The sequence below is a fragment of the Scardinius erythrophthalmus genome, assembly GCF_964197995.2.
Source record: "Scardinius erythrophthalmus genome assembly, chromosome: 21".
Taxonomy (NCBI): Eukaryota; Metazoa; Chordata; class Actinopteri; order Cypriniformes; family Leuciscidae; genus Scardinius; species Scardinius erythrophthalmus.
In genome coordinates, this window is record NC_138241.1 from 23163555 (window position 1) to 23181554 (window position 18000).

At 35.8% G+C, this 18000-nt stretch overlaps 2 protein-coding genes across 5 annotated transcripts; one reads left to right on the forward strand and one right to left on the reverse strand.

Annotated features, from left to right (window-relative positions):
- Window positions 1-351: 351 nt before the first annotated feature.
- On the forward strand, window positions 352-13269 carry sgpl1 (sphingosine-1-phosphate lyase 1). Of its 2 annotated transcripts, XR_014029092.1 has the most exons (15): window positions 352-504; window positions 4187-4352; window positions 5298-5365; window positions 6122-6269; window positions 6522-6601; window positions 7641-7769; window positions 8057-8145; window positions 8370-8478; window positions 8589-8687; window positions 8796-8942; window positions 9646-9884; window positions 10058-10204; window positions 10433-10553; window positions 11345-11756; window positions 12594-13269. XR_014029092.1 is itself a non-coding variant. In XM_081351339.1 (14 exons), exons 1-14 carry the CDS (start codon window positions 493-495, stop codon window positions 11507-11509), a joined length of 1719 nt encoding a protein of 572 aa, XP_081207465.1. In that variant the 5' UTR covers window positions 352-492; the 3' UTR covers window positions 11510-13269. The 2 variants fall into 2 exon arrangements, 1 of the variants encoding a protein (XP_081207465.1); XM_081351339.1 differs by having other exon boundaries at window positions 11345-13269.
- Window positions 13209-16935, reverse strand: pcbd1 (pterin-4 alpha-carbinolamine dehydratase/dimerization cofactor of hepatocyte nuclear factor 1 alpha). Of its 3 annotated transcripts, XM_081351367.1 has the most exons (5): window positions 16525-16618; window positions 15568-15741; window positions 14279-14410; window positions 14087-14167; window positions 13359-13915 (listed from the first exon to the last, which is right to left on the reverse strand). In XM_081351367.1, exons 3-5 carry the CDS (start codon window positions 14384-14386, stop codon window positions 13823-13825), a joined length of 282 nt encoding a protein of 93 aa, XP_081207493.1. In that variant the 5' UTR covers window positions 14387-14410; window positions 15568-15741; window positions 16525-16618; the 3' UTR covers window positions 13359-13822. The 3 variants fall into 3 exon arrangements, with proteins under 3 accessions (XP_081207492.1, XP_081207493.1, XP_081207491.1); XM_081351366.1 differs by lacking the exon at window positions 15568-15741 and having other exon boundaries at window positions 13209-13915; window positions 16525-16935; XM_081351365.1 differs by lacking the exon at window positions 15568-15741 and having other exon boundaries at window positions 13444-13915; window positions 16357-16547.
- Between the last annotated feature and the right edge of the window lie 1065 nt (window positions 16936-18000).

Sequence of the window (18000 nt, forward strand, 5' to 3'; positions counted from 1 at the left end):
AAACATGACATAAAATGATTAATTATGAACCAACAACAATAATAATAAAAACAAATGATGTCAATAAAAATAAAAATACAGTAGCCCTACATTAAAAGATCATTTCGCAGACTAATATAATAAAAAGATACTCTACACACAGACCTCCCTGGAAATTACCATGTAAACCGTGTCGAATCTGCGAATCGGCAGCAGGAGGTAGTGACTTTCACAGATTCTAACAGCATGTGTGCTGGACTAATCACTGTGATGTAGGACGCTTGCAGTATATGAAGATCAGCGAATGCGGAGTCTCGCCTGAAAGCAAATCGCGTCCCCTTTTACTCATACAGCACTTCCTGATATAAGTTTGCTCCTCTGATTGTGTCATGCAACGGGGCATCCGCTCTCAAAACAAGCCAAACAAAGATCTTTCAGACTGTCTTCCCCTTTTCTCCCGGAGTAGTTGAAGAAGCGACTTATTCCAGACGGGTTGTAACCTTGGCAAACAAAATGGACTACAGGGTGAGTGGGTATGATGTCAATTAGAAATCAGCTGTGCTTTAAAAATAGTCTGTTCCAGCTATACAAACAAGCCATGGTTATGTCACAACGAAAGCTTCGACTATAGAAAATAAGTATGTTTTGGTCCATCGTATTATGTTACTTTGTTTTGTTAGTCGACATACTTCATTTACCCTGTAGAGCTGTAATGATGATTCAGAGTGTATCAGATCTATGAGTGACACTTTTATCTGATATATAAAAAAAAATCACTTTCACTGTTGGGAATTCAGGTGATCTTATCATGTAGAAAGTTTATTATCCATTTGAAGTGTTGTTGTTTTTTAGAGAGAGAGAGTGTCTGGGCCCAAATGTCATACCTTTCATGTTTATTATGTCCTATATCAAATTTTGGGTATGTCTTCTGTGCTGCTGAGTCACATCATGCACAGTTTGATATAGGTGATATAGGTGAGAGGAGAGCTATTATAAAACCGTTTCTCTGTAATAATCACTTGTCTTTGTAGAACAGCCAGGTGCAGAGAGGGACATTTTATGTTTCATTGTGTATGTGTTCTTCAGAAACCTTCCTGTGACAGGCTCAAACCCAGAGGAAGTGCTATTCTTAACAAGAGTGTACAATGGGGGCAAGATCTGTTTTGACTATGGTTTAGCAGCATCTGTTGAGACTGTTTTCGGCTCGTCTGGTGCTGTGTGAATGCTAGGGATTTAATATGTGTGAATTAAATTCAGGGCTTTATGAAAGGGATATTTCAACCCAAAAATAAAAGCCTATAAAATAAATATAGTCACCCATATGTCATTTCTTATGTGAAACACAAAAAAAAGATACTATGAAGAATGACAGACTCAGTCATCCATATATATATATATATATATATATATATATATATATATATATATATATATATATATATATATATGTATATGTGTGTGAGTGTATGTGTATAGTGTGTTTATATGAGTTTGTTTATTTTTTTCCCTAATGCTTTAATGTACACTTCAGTTCAAATGCTTAGGGTCAGTAATATTTTTTAAATGTTTTTGGAAGAAGTATCTTATGCTCACCAAGTAATTTATTTTATCAAAAATACAGTAAAACAGTAGCATTGTGAAATATTATTAAACATTTAAAATATCTGGCTTCTCTGGTAATATATTTTATTTAATATGATTCTTTCCTGTGATGGCAAAGCTGAATTTTCAGCATAATTACTCCAGTCTTCAGTGTTACATGATCCTTCAGAAATCATTCTAATATGTTGATTTGCTGCTCAAGAAACATGATTTGTACATAACATATGAACATAAACTTATGATTATCAATGTTAAACAGTTGTTCTGCTTGAAATTTTTTGTGGAAATTGTGATACTTTTTTCCCCAGTATTCCTTGATAAATACAAAGTTCCTAAGAATAGCGTTTATTTGAATATAAATCTTTTGTGCCCTTATAAATGTCTGCACTGTCACTTCTTATCAATGTTAAGCATCACTGCTGAATAATTGTCTTAATTTCTATCTAAAAAAATTCGTCCTTACCCCAGACTTTTGAATGGTATAGTCAGTGTATATGGGTGATTGCATATAAAAGCAATTGTGTATATACTTAGCTATTTAAATTATTTGAATTAAACCAAAAAAAAAATCATGCAGACTTCCAACTTTTTATTTACTATACACTTTATCATAGACATATTGTCTTGAGTGCTATGAAAGATAGACTGCGCTGCCACACAGCACTTTATGTGTGATCCTCTTTTTATGACGTTGGAATCATGAGCTCTTTGACTCAACAACGGACACATAATCAAAGCTTGAGTAGAGAGGGTGTGATTATCTGTAGTACACTAGGACCTGAAAGCAAGCGTTTAGGGGCCACAACATTTTTTTTATAAACGTATTGATTCAAACTAAACCCATCCAAGTGCTTCATACATGTGTTTTTTATCACAATCGTGTTATCTGTCATTTTCAGAAGACTTATAACATAGCAGACGTGTACATCTCTTCATCTCTTTTGCAATGTGTTTCTGCTGTCTTTGCCTTTTGCCCTTTTTACAAGATAACATAATCTCAGCATTTTATGGCACGTTATGCACTGAGAAGCTGTCTTGTTACATAAAACTGATGGTCACTGTGGTTTTGCCAAGTAAGACATTTTCCTCTATCAACATATTTTGTTGATCCTGAAACAACAATTAGTCCTAACCCTTACCCCTAAACCTAACCCTACCCATAACTTCTCCCTAAAATCAGAGGGAAATGATAGGTGAATAACACTGATGTAGAAGCACCTATTCTGGTTGTAAGCCTAAACTTAACATAAAGTGTAAACTTGTCTCTCAAATCTGATTGGTTGATTGAAATGTTGTTCCAGGATTAGCAAAGATGTTGATCCAGGAACATGTTGTACTTGGTGAAATCACGTTCACCGACTGATGGGATGCTGGCTTTAAAGATTTCGCGTTTTAGTTGAGGTTCCACATTTCATGCTTTTGTTATATTTGGATCCCGAACACATGATGCACCTCAGTCCTGGTCAAAGTTTCAGTTGTTCACTAACATGACCTGTTTACCTGCTCCTCTAAATCCGCTGTAGTTTGCAAACCCTGCTAAACCTGTCGGAGAGCTTGTCATGGACTCCATTCAGGGGATGTTGTTTAGCTCCTGTCTGATTTGAAAAATTTTGTTTTAGTATGTCTAGTAGTCTAATTACGTGTCATTTATTGTGCTACATTCAAGATAATATATGCTTCTAATATAACTAGTGCTCTTTACATACTCCGATTGCAAATTATAGCTTTTAGTCTGGCTTTTGAAGAAGAAATGAGATGCTCATTCATTGCAGTTTACTAGGAGTTGACATACTCATGAATATGGTTGGCTAAGACTTTGTTCTGTTGACCTCCACGTTTCCCACATGCTGTTATGGGACACAATCTGCGCTGTTATCAAGCAAGACCACATTGTGCTGTAAAAAATAGTGATTGTGAAATGCGTCCACCAGATATGCTTTTTTTCCCGCTCGTTTAAATGAGATAAACTAGCCATTTATAAATATGTACTTTTCAGTATAATAGACTCGAACTAGTATTTTTTTTAGGGGATTTTTTTTATTGCACCCATATCCTTAAAGGCCCATTTTAAGTCTTTGCTTTGGGTTTTGTGCGGCAAGTTTCTCATAATAAATAAGGTGTGGTCAGTAGGAACAATATCTGTGAATGTAGTTATCTACTAAGCTCTCCCTGATTCGTGTGGCTGAAGTTAGACATTCTCCTCCCACAGTTGTCTTAAGTGTCATTAGTGAAGCCAAGCTCTCGAGACAATTAAGTATGAGTCAATTCTCTATAGTAAGTATAATTTTGAATGGTTTTTATTGAGATTTTAATTTGCTACTAGCTGTTATTATGCTAATCTGGGAACTGATAGCCAGCATTTTGTAGTAGTTTCTAACCCTGAAGAATTTCAGTAGTAGGTTGTTTATTGACTCTTCTATCAATGTTTATTGATTGATTAATGTGGCTGAGGCTTGTAATTGCTGGTAAGTAGCCAATTATTGGTCTATGTGTTGAGTCTTATCTTGATCTGCTTAAGCTTTGTAGTTTTCCAGCTGTTTATTGAAATCGGATTGAGTTTATTTCTTTCTTGATTGACAATAACATGTCTCCTTTCCTCATGCAGAGTGCCTTGGAGGTGTATAAGGAGATGGTGCTGCTGTACATAGAGGAGGCTCGGCGCTTTGTGAATACTCAATGTGCTGGTCTGGAGCCATGGCAGATCATTGCGACCACTTTGCTGTCCACGCTCGGTGCGGTGTGGCTAAAGGGCTTCCTTTTCCAGCAAGATAGTAAGTGCTATTGATCATTCATGTCTTTGAACTTCTGAATGCATCAGGCATATTAAATATGTGGTCAGGTTTACACTACCATTCAAAGGTTTGAGGTCAGTAAGCTTTTTTAAATGTTTTTGAAAGAAGTGTCTTATGCTCACCAAGGCTGCATTTATTTGATCAAACATAAAACAGTAAAATTGTGAAATATTCTTAAAATTTACAGTAACTTTATATTTTAATATATTTTAGATTTTAAAATGTAATTGATTTCTGTGATGTGAATTTTCAGCATCATTACTCCAGTCTTCAGTATCACATAATCTTTCAGAAATCATTCTAATATGCTGATTTGCTGCTCTGATTAATATTTTTTGGAAACAGTGATAGTGGAAGGTGTCTTTTGAAGAGTCAATAAAGAAGAGAGAGAAAAAAAAACAATGAAATGCAATGAATGTTTTCAAATATTTTTTCTAATATGGTTAGTAATAGTGCATATAATGGTTGATTTATCAACAGTCTTTTCATAGTCATAAGCTACAGTTTTCATTGTTACTGTGAAACAATCTGAAACATCATTATGTTGCAAGCTAATAGTGGGTAAATAAACATGTTGTTCCTCTTTGCTATTCATCAGTCAGAAAGTCTTAAAACAAAGTTGCAAAATGTCAAGGCCACTTGAAACTAACAAAATCTGTGGCACTTGTTTTTTTTAATTCATTGTGTCATCAACCAGAAACAATGGTTTCTGAGGAAGCTGAGGAAAAAATCCCCAAAGGTCTCTCATTTGTTTAATTTTACATGCCAAACTTCTATTGACTCTACGTCTAAAATAAGAGATTGTTTAGAAAGTCTCAAGCATTGGCTGGCTGGAATTTTGTAAAACAACTTAAAAAAATGTCTCTGTGGAGTCATTTCATGTTACATCTTCACCACAATTTGTTCATTGTTCGTGTTTTCTAGGCCTGACGTCAAGAGTAAAGAAGCAATTCTTTAAAATCATCAGAAAAATCCCATTTGTCGGAGCAACTGTAAGCATCTAGTGGTTTTATAGTTCCCTTTCTTCCTTCAGACTTCTCTTTCTGACTCACTGATGGATGATTAAGTCACCATTGCCATGCCTAAGTGGAAATAAAGCTTTTATCACACTTTCACAATATGATATGATCCTGTGATTATACCAGGGTTTACTTTAGGTCATTAAACTGAATAGATTACAATATGTCTGGTTCCAGTCAGAACCGACTGCAGGTTGATTTTGATTCGAGTCTGTCTTGTCTTCTTTATGATATTTATTGAGATAACCAGCTTAACATTATAAATTATTACAACCTAAACACCCCTTAGACATTGGTTCTTAACCTTTTTTTCCCTAACTTTGTTTTGTTTGAACAATTTGAGACTTTCGATATATATTAAATTAATTAAACAATTATTTTTGTGATTTCTTAAGTTTCAAGAACTGTAGATTATTTAATAAAACAATAGTTGTTAATAATAATAATAATAATTGCATTTTGCAATTAAATAGTTTGTTTGTATATATATATATATATATATATATATATATATATATATATATATATATATATATAATTACTTTTTTTAAATGTAAAATACTCTGTTTACACCTCAATGGTTTGTTGAAGTTAAATATTTTAAAATAATTTATTTATAAAGGTTTATTTTCCCCTCAATTCCTCTGTCCCCTATATTTCTGTTTTTAATGAAACATTCAGAGGTTTATTTGACACTTTTTGTTTTCTCCCTAACCTTTCCCTCATCAGATTCAGAGTCAGCTCAACAAAGCATTGGATGACATGTCAGTGAGTCTGTGCACACTGAAAGAAGGCATGAGCTACACCAAACACCTACCAGCACAAGGCCTCACCCACACACAGCTCCTTGACAAGATCAGGGAATATGAGACACTGAGTGAGTCACCTTCAGCCTGTCCCAACTCCCATCTGTTATAATGATGGAGAGCCCAAAGGCATCAAAGATAAATCAGAAACTCTTAAAGTGTCAGCCAGATGTTCTCAGACTGAATTTGCCCTACGGTAGTATGCGTGCAGTTTCTTTGCAAGCACGTTTATTTATTAGGATATAATGCAGCTGGTTTATATTACAAGTTAGTGTCCCACTGTTGTTCGGTCATCAATTTCTTTTTAATACTTCTGATTTCAGGTGAGGTAGACTGGGCGAAAGGCAAAGTGTCAGGTGCAGTCTACTGGGGGGATAAGAAGCTCACAGATCTCCTGGTGAAGGTATAATGGCCTTTAAATCATTTAGATCAATAAATCCCAAACGGGTGTGTGTGTGTGTGTGTGTGTGTGTGTGTGTGTGTGTGTGTGTGTGTGTGTGTGTGTGTGTGTGTGTGTGTGTGTGTGTGTGTGTGTGTGTTCAAGGGGGTGTTTTTGATTTTGCTTTAACCTGTAAAACTGGATAAAATTAAAGAAAAGATTAGTCTCATGATTCAGCTAATTTTCAAGGAAAATGTGTTCAATGATTTTATACGTTTTTGTGGATCACATGCAGAATATTTGTGCTATCTGATGTCTTTGTTTCACCCAAAGTATTGATTTGCTTTTAGTGACTTGAATAAAAAAATATATATATATTAATTATTAAAAAAATAATAGTGTAAGTATTAAATGTGATAAATTGCGTCCAGTATAATATCTAATTTAATTTAATTTACACTACCATTTAAAGTTTGGGGTTGGTAAGATTTTTAAAAATTGTTTTTGATGGTCTCTAATGCTCACCAAGGCTACATTTGGTTTGATGGAACATATAGTTAAAACTGCAATATTGTTAAATATTATTACAAATTAAAATAAGTTTTCTTTTAAAATTTATTTTAAATTGGACTTTATTTATGTGACAGCAAAGCTGAATTTTCAGCATCATTACTCCAGTCTTCAGTGTCACATGATCCTTCAGAAATCATTCTAGTACACTGATTTAGTGCTTTGGATAATTATCAATGCTCAAAACTGTTGTGCTCCTTAATATTTTGTGGAAACTGATTTCTTTTCAAGATTCTTTGACAAATAGAAAGTTCAAAAGAACCGCATTTATTTGTAATTTTACTGTCACTTTTAAATAATTTAATGTTACTGACCCCAAATGGTAGTGTCAGAGTTAATGGGACATTTTTGATTTGGTGTCGATGAAGTGCTACTTGATGGGGTTGTAGTGATTGGCAAACACTTGTTTAGATGTTCACTTTACTTTTGAATCTAGCAAAGGCATTGTGAAACAAGAAATAAATCCTGCATTTTGTGTTCCTCTGATTTTCAGGTGTATGGTGACTTTGCCTGGACAAACCCCCTCCACCCAGACCTGTTCCCCGGGGTTAGGAAGATGGAGGCAGAAGTGGTGCGGATGGCGTGCACTCTATTTAATGGAGGGCCAGACTCCTGTGGCACAGTGAGTTCTTCTCAGTATCTTCCCTGATGGATTAATGTGGTTGCGTGAAGTTCCAAATAATTCACGCCAATTTCCCATTGCTCACTCACTGAACTCATTTGCAAAAAGGGTTCTGCTGCATTTTAATACAGTTGTTTGCACTTAAGAAAATAGCTAAATGCTATGAGGATCTCATTCATGGGCTACATTCACACAGCAACAGAATAAGTTTGTCAGTCCATAATTTTTCATTAGAGGACTGTTCACTGAAATTGAATTATTTGTTTTGTGTGTTCCTATCATGAAAGGTTACCTCAGGTGGAACAGAAAGCATCCTGATGGCATGCAAGGCATACAGAGACATGGCTCATGAACGTGGCATCAAACACCCAGAGATGTATGTACTGTCTCGGTCTAGTAAAAAAAAAATCCAGCCTTTGCAGTTATAATGCTCTCTTCTGCTTAGGTCAACCAACACTGTACTCTATTTATTTTTCTATTTACTGTTTTATTTTACTTGAAGAAACAATTTTTTTTAATCAGTGTAACTTAAAGGAAGTGACTTTATTCAAATCCACTGTTAAAAAACGATTTATATGATTTGTTTTGTCTATGCTGTAGCATTGCTCCCGTGAGCGTCCATGCTGCGTTTGACAAAGCTGCACATTACTTTGGGATGAAGCTCATTCATGTACCTCTGGACAAGAAGACCATGAAAGTTGATGTGAAGGTACTGCTGTTTGGTTTGTTCACAGTAATTGGGTGCATTTCTAATTCATTCAGTGTTTTTGTGAATATTGACGTCCATCTAATTTTAACGACTACTTTTTTTGACCATAGGCCATGAAGAGGGCCATCTCTAGAAACACAGCAATGCTGGTGTGTTCAGCTCCTCAGTTCCCGCATGGAATTATGGATTCTGTAGCAGAAGTGGCAAAGGTAAAATGGACATGTAATCCAGTGCTTTTGTATCATTGTATAAATTCATGTTAAAATATATATATGTAAAATATATTCTATAACTTATTCTATAACTTTTTTTTTCAGCTTGCCATAAAATACAACATCCCATTCCATGTGGATGCATGCTTGGGTGGGTTCCTGATAGTATTTATGGAAAAAGCGGGTTTCAAACTTGATCCCTTTGATTTTCGGGTCAAAGGTGTGACCAGTATCTCAGCTGATACACATAAGGTGAGAACTTGATATTGAGATAAATAAATAAAAATACACTACTGTTCAAAAGTTTGTGGTAGCTAAGATTATTATTATTTTTTGGTGAAGGAAATTAATACATTCATTTAGCAAGGATGCATTAAATTGATCAAAAGTGACATACTCCCTAATCATCAAAGAATCTTTAAAAATGCATCACAGTTTCCACATAAATATGAACTGTTTTTAACATTGATAGTTATAAGAAATGTTTTATGAGCACCAAATCAGCATATTAGAATGATTTCTGAAGGATCATGTGACACTGAAAACTGGAGTAATGATGCTGAAAATTACATACTGAAATAGAAAACCATTATTTAAAATTGTAATTATGTTTTACAATACTACTGTTTCTACTGTATTTTTGGTAAAATAAATGCATCCTTAATTAACATTAAAAAGTCTTACCAAGCCCAAACTTTTTATTGGTAGTGTATTTTGGAAAAAAAAGGTATATTTTATTATTTTAATGAGTAAAACAATTATGCAAATTAGCTACTCCCGACGTTTATTCTGAGATTTAAAAACAAAAAGGAAAAAATTTCACAACTGATATTTTTAATAATCTGTTGAGAGTAATCTGTCCAAATGTAATTGCAATTAAAATATAAACATGCAAAGTCTACTTTATTATTATTATTATTATTATTATTATTATTAAATAATTGTGTCTCCACAGTATGGTTATGCTCCCAAAGGCTCCTCAGTGGTGCTCTACAGTGAAAGGAAATATCGCCACTACCAGTATTTTGTTGCGCCAGATTGGCAGGGAGGAATTTATGCGTCTCCATCCATGGCTGGATCTCGGCCTGGAGGCATAATTGCAGCCTGTTGGGCTACTATGATGCACATGGGTGAGAACGGATACGTTGAGGCCACCAAGAAAATCATTGGGACAGCCCGCAAAATCAAAGCAGGGTCAGTATAATGTCATTTATAATATAACGCATAATAGTAAATGAGACACAGGCAAAGTGTTGCTTTGAATGTATATCAACTGTGCTAAATAAATTTGCATGGCAGTTAACATTTACATGGCAGGAAAGACATTGTGTGCTGAAACAACATCTAAAAAAACACTCTTCCCACAGAATCCGTAAAATAGATGGGCTGTTTGTATTCGGGGATCCAGAGGTGTCTGTGGTGGCATTAGGCTCCGATGTTTTTGATATCTTTCGCTTATCTAATGCACTGACTTCAAAGGGCTGGAATCTCAACACTCTGCAGTTCCCATCTAGGTATGGTTAAAAAAAGAGAAATGTGTTACTTGTGCAAGTTATGAAAATGAACGTACTGTCCCTGAAACAGAATGAAAGTTAGTCATAATTAAATGCCACAATTAAATTATGCAACAAAAAAAATAAACGTTTATACATTTTCACCATATTAACTTTACATTTTAGGTACTGGTCAGAAACGTTGTTTCTTAGATCATTGTTCATACATCTTTTATTGTTCCCTTTCAGCATTCATATTTGTGTCACAATGCTACACACACAGCCTAGTGTAGCAGAGCAGTTCGTCAGTGATGTGAAGAGAGAAGTAGCCATCATCATGAGGAATCCTAAAGAGAAGACCACGGGAATGGTGAGTTTCCTTTTTTTTTTTAGACATACCATTTCACTTATCATTTTACTCATAAGTTTGTCTTAACAATAAAAGGTCAAAATCTTACACCTTTGAATCGATTTACAATACTGTTTTAAAGTTTGGGGTCAGTAAAATTTTGTAATGATCTTGTCAACGATCTTGAGACGTTAAACCGAGGTCCTGACTCTCTGTGGTCATTAAAAATCCCAGGATGTCCTTCGAAAAAGAGTAGGGGCGTACCCCGGCATCCTAGCCAAATTTGCCCCTTGGCCTTGGTCCATCATGGCCTCCTAATCATCCCCATATACTGATTGGCTTCATCACTGTCTCCTCTCCACCAGTAAGCTGGTGTGTGGTGGGCGTTCTGGCGCAATATGGCTACCTTGATAGATTTTTCAGGATTCTTTGATTAATTGAAATATCAAAAGTTTAGTCTTGTTTTAGTTTAGTTAGTTTAATGCATCCTTGCTAAATAAAAGTATTAATTTATTTCACAAAAACAAAAAAATCTTACTGACCTCAAACATCTGAATGGTTATTCCTATACTGCTGCACTCCTAGAAGTTGACCAAATTCACCTTTAAATAGATGTTTGTCCAATCAAAAGTGAAAACTTCACATTTTGAGTACTTTATATACTATATACTGTATACTTTTTTCTGGCAAAATGGTCATTGTCCTGAAAGCAGATGGGTAAAAATCCTCTCTTTGCACCTCCAGTCAAGTTGTACACATATAATCTCGTCTAATGAAATTACTATTGTAAACTCTCCTCTTTTATGTCGTAGGGAGCCATTTATGGCATGGCCCAGTCCATTCCTGACCGATCGATGGTGACTGAGATCTCACAGGGCTTTTTGGACTGCCTCTATAGCACTGAGGTGGCCAAGATACAGAACAAGCCCCACAAAAACCATAAGAACCACATGAATGGAAACTCCAAAGTGCACTGAGATTGACTGCCAGGGGTCTCCACCCTTAGCTGGCCGAAGGGATGCTCACCACAATCATCTAATCATTCATTTACTTCATTCAGTCGTCTATTTACAACTAACTATTTTATGTATAAGCCATAGTCACCTGATATTTTGGGATTCGTGACTGAGGAGTGACGGTATCCTGTCTGTAAGACTATGGAGACAGCTGCACAAGTATCTATGTGAATCTGTGAAGGGTCTGGGATATCTTAGTCTAATTTTGGTGAGCAGTGAGTGCAGATTTACTTCTTTCATTTCTTATTTTTATGACCGGTGCACACCATATGTATTTGATCACACTCCCACTGTTATTTTTGGAAGTGTTTGACACTTAAACCTCAAGATACCAGGGAATAATGTTGTCAAAATGTTTTAACATCTGGTGATTTTTCACCCAAGTTATTGACAAACAGTTTGGACAATTTCTGAGAGTTAAATAATGCAGATTAGGATAAAATCCATAATCTGATCAATTTGGAAAAACCACAGTGTTAGTTTTTAAATATTCCCAATATTTTATTCTCAATAGAAACTTGAAAACATAACAGACCATTTTCGAATTGTAGGGCTGCTCAGGTGAACCTATATTACAAATGTTTGGTTTTATTTATTTATTTTAAATTCCCCATATCTAGTAGACCTTTGATAGTCCAGTCGCAAAACATCCATCTTACTGAAAAGATATCTCACTGTTTTTAAATTACCTGATATCAGGGCAAAATGTAACAAATCCATTGACCATGTTGTGTAGTCAATATTACCTGGTTGAAATTCCCATCCCTATGGGTTTGTAATGACCACATTTCACCATATCTACCTCAAATCTATTTCAAATAATTGTAAACTTAATCATTGATTGTCTCCCTTTTGTCTAAATCCTGAGAAATGTCACCTAAGTGGACATTTTGATCACAAGTCAATGCCATGCTCCAGGTTATGGTTTTCAGAGAGTCAAAGTTTTTCACAGTATGGTTTGAAGGTTTTCAGCGGTCTTTCCAATTGATTTATGAGTTTTCCTATGAGTTATATTTGTGTGTTTTGTTTGGTTTCTTTGTTCCAGCTTAACTCAATTGAATGACAGCTAAGCCCTGGAACAACAAGAAGGGAAATTAATTTGTGCATGAAGTCAGTGATATGAGGAAGTGATGACATGGTACCATGGAAACATCACATCAGATCTTGTCAGCTATATAATCCCATAAGCATTTATAATATTTGTGACCACTGTGTGTTTTTTTAATATTTTAAATCACTAATATAATGTCTCATATTTCAATGTTTTTTCATGTACCTCTTTTGGGGACTCGAGTAGGAGGCAGGATAGTTTTTTTTCTATGATACTACTGTAGTACAGTGTATTCTCAAGAACTGTAACATGCCTTAGGCTAAGACATAGATGTGGATTTTTGTCTTCAAAAAGTTACCCTTCTTGCCTAAATTAAGCATTTTAATGTCATTATGCAATAATCTGTAATTACTGTAACTACTGAAACTGAGGCACCTTGATCTGAATATTTGAAGCATTACATGACCTCTATGGTTATGGTTGTATGAAGCACAAAACTAGCAGCATTCACCTAAATGCCTTTCACAGTCGTCAGGGTGTGTGCGCTATTAGGTTAACATAGTAGCTAAATCTGCCTCAGGGACTAGGCCTTTACCACATCATGCAATCCGTTTCAAGTTTGTCCTGTAATGTTTTCTTGTTCCTAATATAAATCAATAAACATGGTCCTAAAAGAAATATGAATATTCTGGTCGCATAATATATTGACTTTTCACTGTTTTACAGAATGACATGTCTGATTGTTTTCAAACTTGAATACTGAAAAGCAGTACGATTTTTAAATCCAAAAATGCTTTTTGGGTCCATCGCTGATTAAATGGGAAGCAAGTGAATACATTGATTTCACATGCCAAAGGTGACAAACATTCAGTTTATTCAAATTCATTGAGGCACTAACCATTTCATCATTGGATCAAATGCAAATAAAGGCACCATACATTTAGTTTAAAAAATACTATAAGCCATAGAATACAGTAATGTAATAGTGTTTCACCGGTCTCTATGGTGTTCTAGCAATTCTCTGATCATTTATGTAGTGTGAAATGATTTAAAAGATGAATGTACCATTAATACTTATCGGGAAAAGATCAAGTGTAACAGGCAGACAACACAGTCAAAACTTACATGGTGATAACTATGATACATGAAGATTTACAATATTTTTGATCCAGTTTTACAGGCTACAGAGGTTGACTGACAAGCTGTCAAGAGAGAGGATCCATTCAATAGACAGAGGCCTGATCTATGAAGGTTGCGAGGGTGATGTCACGCTGCGAGATTCCTCCACATTCATGAGTACTAAGGGTGATTTGAACCTACCAGAGATAAAACAGGCTGCATTTATGTTCTTCACACGCGTTCATGGTCTTATTAATGATTAATCAGTACATATTATTACAATAAAATGACTAATTCCTTATTTAGGCACTAATGCAATCACCGGGATGACCATGCTAGCCTTACTGATGATGGGCCAATCTATTTACCTTGTTATACACATTAAACCATTCGGGATGATGATCCATTTTCTCAGCCTGTAGTGCTACTCTGGACATGAACCCAAAAGCCTAAAGGGAAAAGAGCATGTCATAGGCAAGGCTATATATATGTTGTGAAGTATGTCACTCTAAATAGTTTTAAGCCTTAGTCTCTCTTGGCAGTTTTACATAGTTTATTACCTGATTGAAGTCTTTGAAGAGAAACTCTTTGTAAATGGCATCTCTCCCCACCACCTCCACCCACTGAGCATTCCTCATCATGGGCAGGATGTGCTCCCTCTCCTCCATGGTAAGAGTCTGAATCTTCCCAGCCTTAGTGTTTAAAACAGTTCTGGTTAGAAAATATCCTAAAGTGAAGTTCGTAAGAATGAATGTTACAAAGCGTGTCACATCTCTGTGAGTAAGGTGTTTATATACAATCCTGAGCAAAATGTCCAAGCCAAAAATGGCTGAACAATAAGGTTTTAATGGTGTTAATCATAAATTATTGGTCAGGAAATTAGCAAAATATAAGAAAATGCACTACTTTAAAAAACCATTGCGGTCTCAGAAAACCATCAAAGAAAGAATGATGTTTTTGGCAGAATATGGGAAGATGTGTGTGGAGTGATGAATTACAATAAAACACAAATTACATGGTGATGCTCCAGAGCAATGTCCTCGAAAATCTCTACCACAGATACGCGTGTAGGAAGAGTGCTATTGTGGGGAGCCTTTAAGCTGCTGGGATTGGTGAGCTACTTCACTGTGAAAGGTCATTTAATGCTTTGGTGTAACAGGAGAATATTACAGAATGGCTTGCTTCCCCTAAATGAAAAGTAACTTATATTCTAAAGAGGAATGATCAGATGTCATTTTTCAATGCTCCTGCCCAAACTGCAAAGACAACCAAGAAGTAGCTTGAGAACAAGTCCATCAGGATCATGTTTTGCCCTTGGTCACAATCCAGATTTGAACCCTATAGTGAATATTTGATCTCACATTAAACCCAAACTAACTGGGAGACCTTTTTCAACTACTCGTGAACTGTTTGAAGCAACACTGACTCTTCTTCCCGCAAAAAGCTGTCTGCAAGTTTACCCACACGGCTTAAATATTTAAAGAAAACAAAGGGAAAGGATATCCCATGCTAAGTTACTTTGTCTACAGTTATTTTTCCAATTCTTGCTAATGTCCTGACTAGTGATTTTAAATACCATATTTTGCCATGCCCAGGAGAGAGTGTGTGTGTGTGTGTGTGTGTGTGTGTGTGTGTGTGTGTGTGTGTGTGTGTGTGTGTGTGTGTGTGTGTGTGTGTGTGTGTGTGTGTGTGTGTGTGTGTGTTTACCTGCATAATAATATAACTAAACAAAAAATAATTATAAAAATTAAATAGTACTGTATTTCATTGTAAATGTTTTACATACTAAGATATAATCATTATTTGTTAATAGAACAAATACTATTTGAACAGTTTTGCAAACACTCACACTCTTAAGCAACCATTCTGAGGGGATGTTTCAGAAAAAGGACTGTGATTGGTTGTTGTGAGCCCCATATGGAATCAATGATGACTTGCATTTTCAACTTTAGGAGCTTCCACCATATGACTGTGGTCGGGGCAATGAAATTCCTAAGCAACTTAACCCTTCGCGCCCTTTCCCCTTTAAGTAAAGATCACATGAGCTTTAAACACAGGTCTGTTACAAAAAGAAGACATTATTACAATATATTGAAATGTGCATTTATAAAAAGGTAACTGACTTGAAAATGTAGGCTTTCTACATTTTCTCTATATGCTTTGTGATACATTTTGTGCACTTTTAATTGAATGAAAGGGAAATTAAGTTGATTTGTGTCAGCATTTTCTTTTGTACTATCCACACACTATAATCCCTGAATGAACCATCAGTGAATTGCGTCAGAGAGCCTGTGCAAACACATGTCAGTCATGATGAAGCTCCAACACTGATAAAGCAGACTGACATCAACAGGTCTCTTAGCGACGGTGTAATCTGTTGAGCTAATGCTGCTGCACGAACAGACACGCCACGACAAAGGCGAAGTAAAGCCATGGCAGTTCTATCAAATCAATAACAGACCTTGATATGTTAATGATAAACTGAGCACTATACTATGTGCTTTTTAAAAATATATATACACATGAACAAATGTATATTGCAAAACACGAAAAAAATGATACAAAACGAATAATACGAAAATAAAATAAAAAGATTTTAAAAATCACTGTTAATATAAAGATAGCACGATAACGTTACCTGTTCAGCCCATTCCAGTTTTATTTGAAGCATCTCGTTTGTGTCAATGTTATGCATTTAATTGCAAAGTTGAGAGTTATGTACTAAGACACTAGAGTGGTTGTTAATCCACATGCAATAATAAGAATAAAAAACTTTTTTTTTTTAAATATATATGTTTTCTCTTACCATGTTGAAAGTGCTGTGCGTGTGGTGCTGCTATGGTCTCGTGCATGCAGCTGGATTTCGGATTTCAACCTGTGGCTAGAGTACGAATGTACGAATCCTACTATGGTGAAGGGACGACTTATGAATATTAACTAAGTTGCGTATTGGACGCTCTTGAAAATCTACCAGGTTACGTCAGCACGCACTATTTAATATTAAAGTAGGGGCCTTCTTGCTGCTGCCCTGCCAGAAGCCTGAACAAAAGATGAGTGTGAATCTCTGAAAAATCTGTTTTTATAGTCTATGGTGAAAACCTTTTTCTTTCTTTTTTTACAGTCTATGGTGAAAACAGAAAGGCGTTTGCAATTCCAGACAGTGAGAGAATATAATACAATTTGACCATGAACAAATAATAACAGCAGGATCCTACCAAGCGGGAAGGAAGTCGACCGGAAGTTGAAGTCGGCCGGGTGTCGCCATCTTGAGCGGAACTTCACTTGCGTTAGCAATCCCATTGACTTCCATTCATTTTGGCGTCACTTTGACAGCGAATAACTTTACATCTGAGGCGTTTGAAGACTCCATTTGTCCATTTTTTATTTCTAAAGAAACACGACAATGTATAAAATGCTCCATTACCTTGTAGCTTATGTTATGGCCCCGTAGAAGCAGTTTTTGTAAAAGTAGGCTAACGATTGCGTCATAACCAAGCGACTCTTTGTCGCACATTAGAGAGATTACCGTATGGACAGGAGGAGAAGCTCGCTGGCAATCGGGGGACGTAGAGGCAAAATGACAATATAATTAATTAGAATACCTAGCAAAAGTTGATCCTGCTCCAAGCTCATGGACAATTCCTACTCACACTCTCCGTCTCTGCAAGATTCGGAAGGGAATGATTCAGATTTCTCTTGGCACAGCTACTAGAAGATAGACGGGTTGCTCACGTGGTCCGTGTAACGCTTTGCTCGGTTTGAGTCTGCGCGTCAGGAAAGGAAGTGCTAAGAAATCGCTAAAAAATGGGCTTCACTTGTCTCAATTGAGTTCCAATGGGGTCGCTGTGTCCATTTCTTTTACTGTCTATGGATCCTACCTACCTTCAGACGACAAAAACGGTTAAAAAATGGCTTCTAGCATCAAGCATATGTTCGGGAAAATGCAAGCCATTTAATTTGTTAAAATGCGCATTTCGTATTATTTGTAACGACTGCTGTATGTTCATGCCTGAATTTGGCACAACCGGAAAAACGGAATAAATAACATGACAGAGAGTAACTTACAAACATGAGACGTTCTCATTTCCCCTTTTGCCCTAAGATAAGATAATATTATTTTAATGAAGATAATTTCTGTTCTTCTCTTTTCTACTTAAATACACTTATAAGTTATAACATATTTTGGATGCTGATCATTGTTTTTAGCGCCTTTTATGAATAAAGTATCATCCTCACACACTTGCATGCAGTGTTGAATGCTTGAGTCTGATTAGTTGACGAA

Bases quoted from the DNA above. Each gene is read 5' to 3' on its own strand.
- sgpl1 (XM_081351339.1), top strand. The intron at 7,770-8,056 runs GTGAGTTCTTCT...CTATCATGAAAG, and splicing joins GGCCAGACTCCTGTGGCACA to GTTACCTCAGGTGGAACAGA. The intron at 8,479-8,588 runs GTACTGCTGTTT...TTTTGACCATAG, and splicing joins CCATGAAAGTTGATGTGAAG to GCCATGAAGAGGGCCATCTC.
- pcbd1 (XM_081351365.1), bottom strand. From the start codon at position 16,413: ATGCATAACATTGACACAAACGAGATGCTTCAAATAAAACTGGAATGG. The intron at 14,411-16,356 runs GTAACGTTATCG...TTAAACACTAAG, and splicing joins AACTGGAATGGGCTGAACAG to GCTGGGAAGATTCAGACTCT. The intron at 14,168-14,278 runs GTAATAAACTAT...TTTTCCCTTTAG, and splicing joins TCTTCAAAGACTTCAATCAG to GCTTTTGGGTTCATGTCCAG.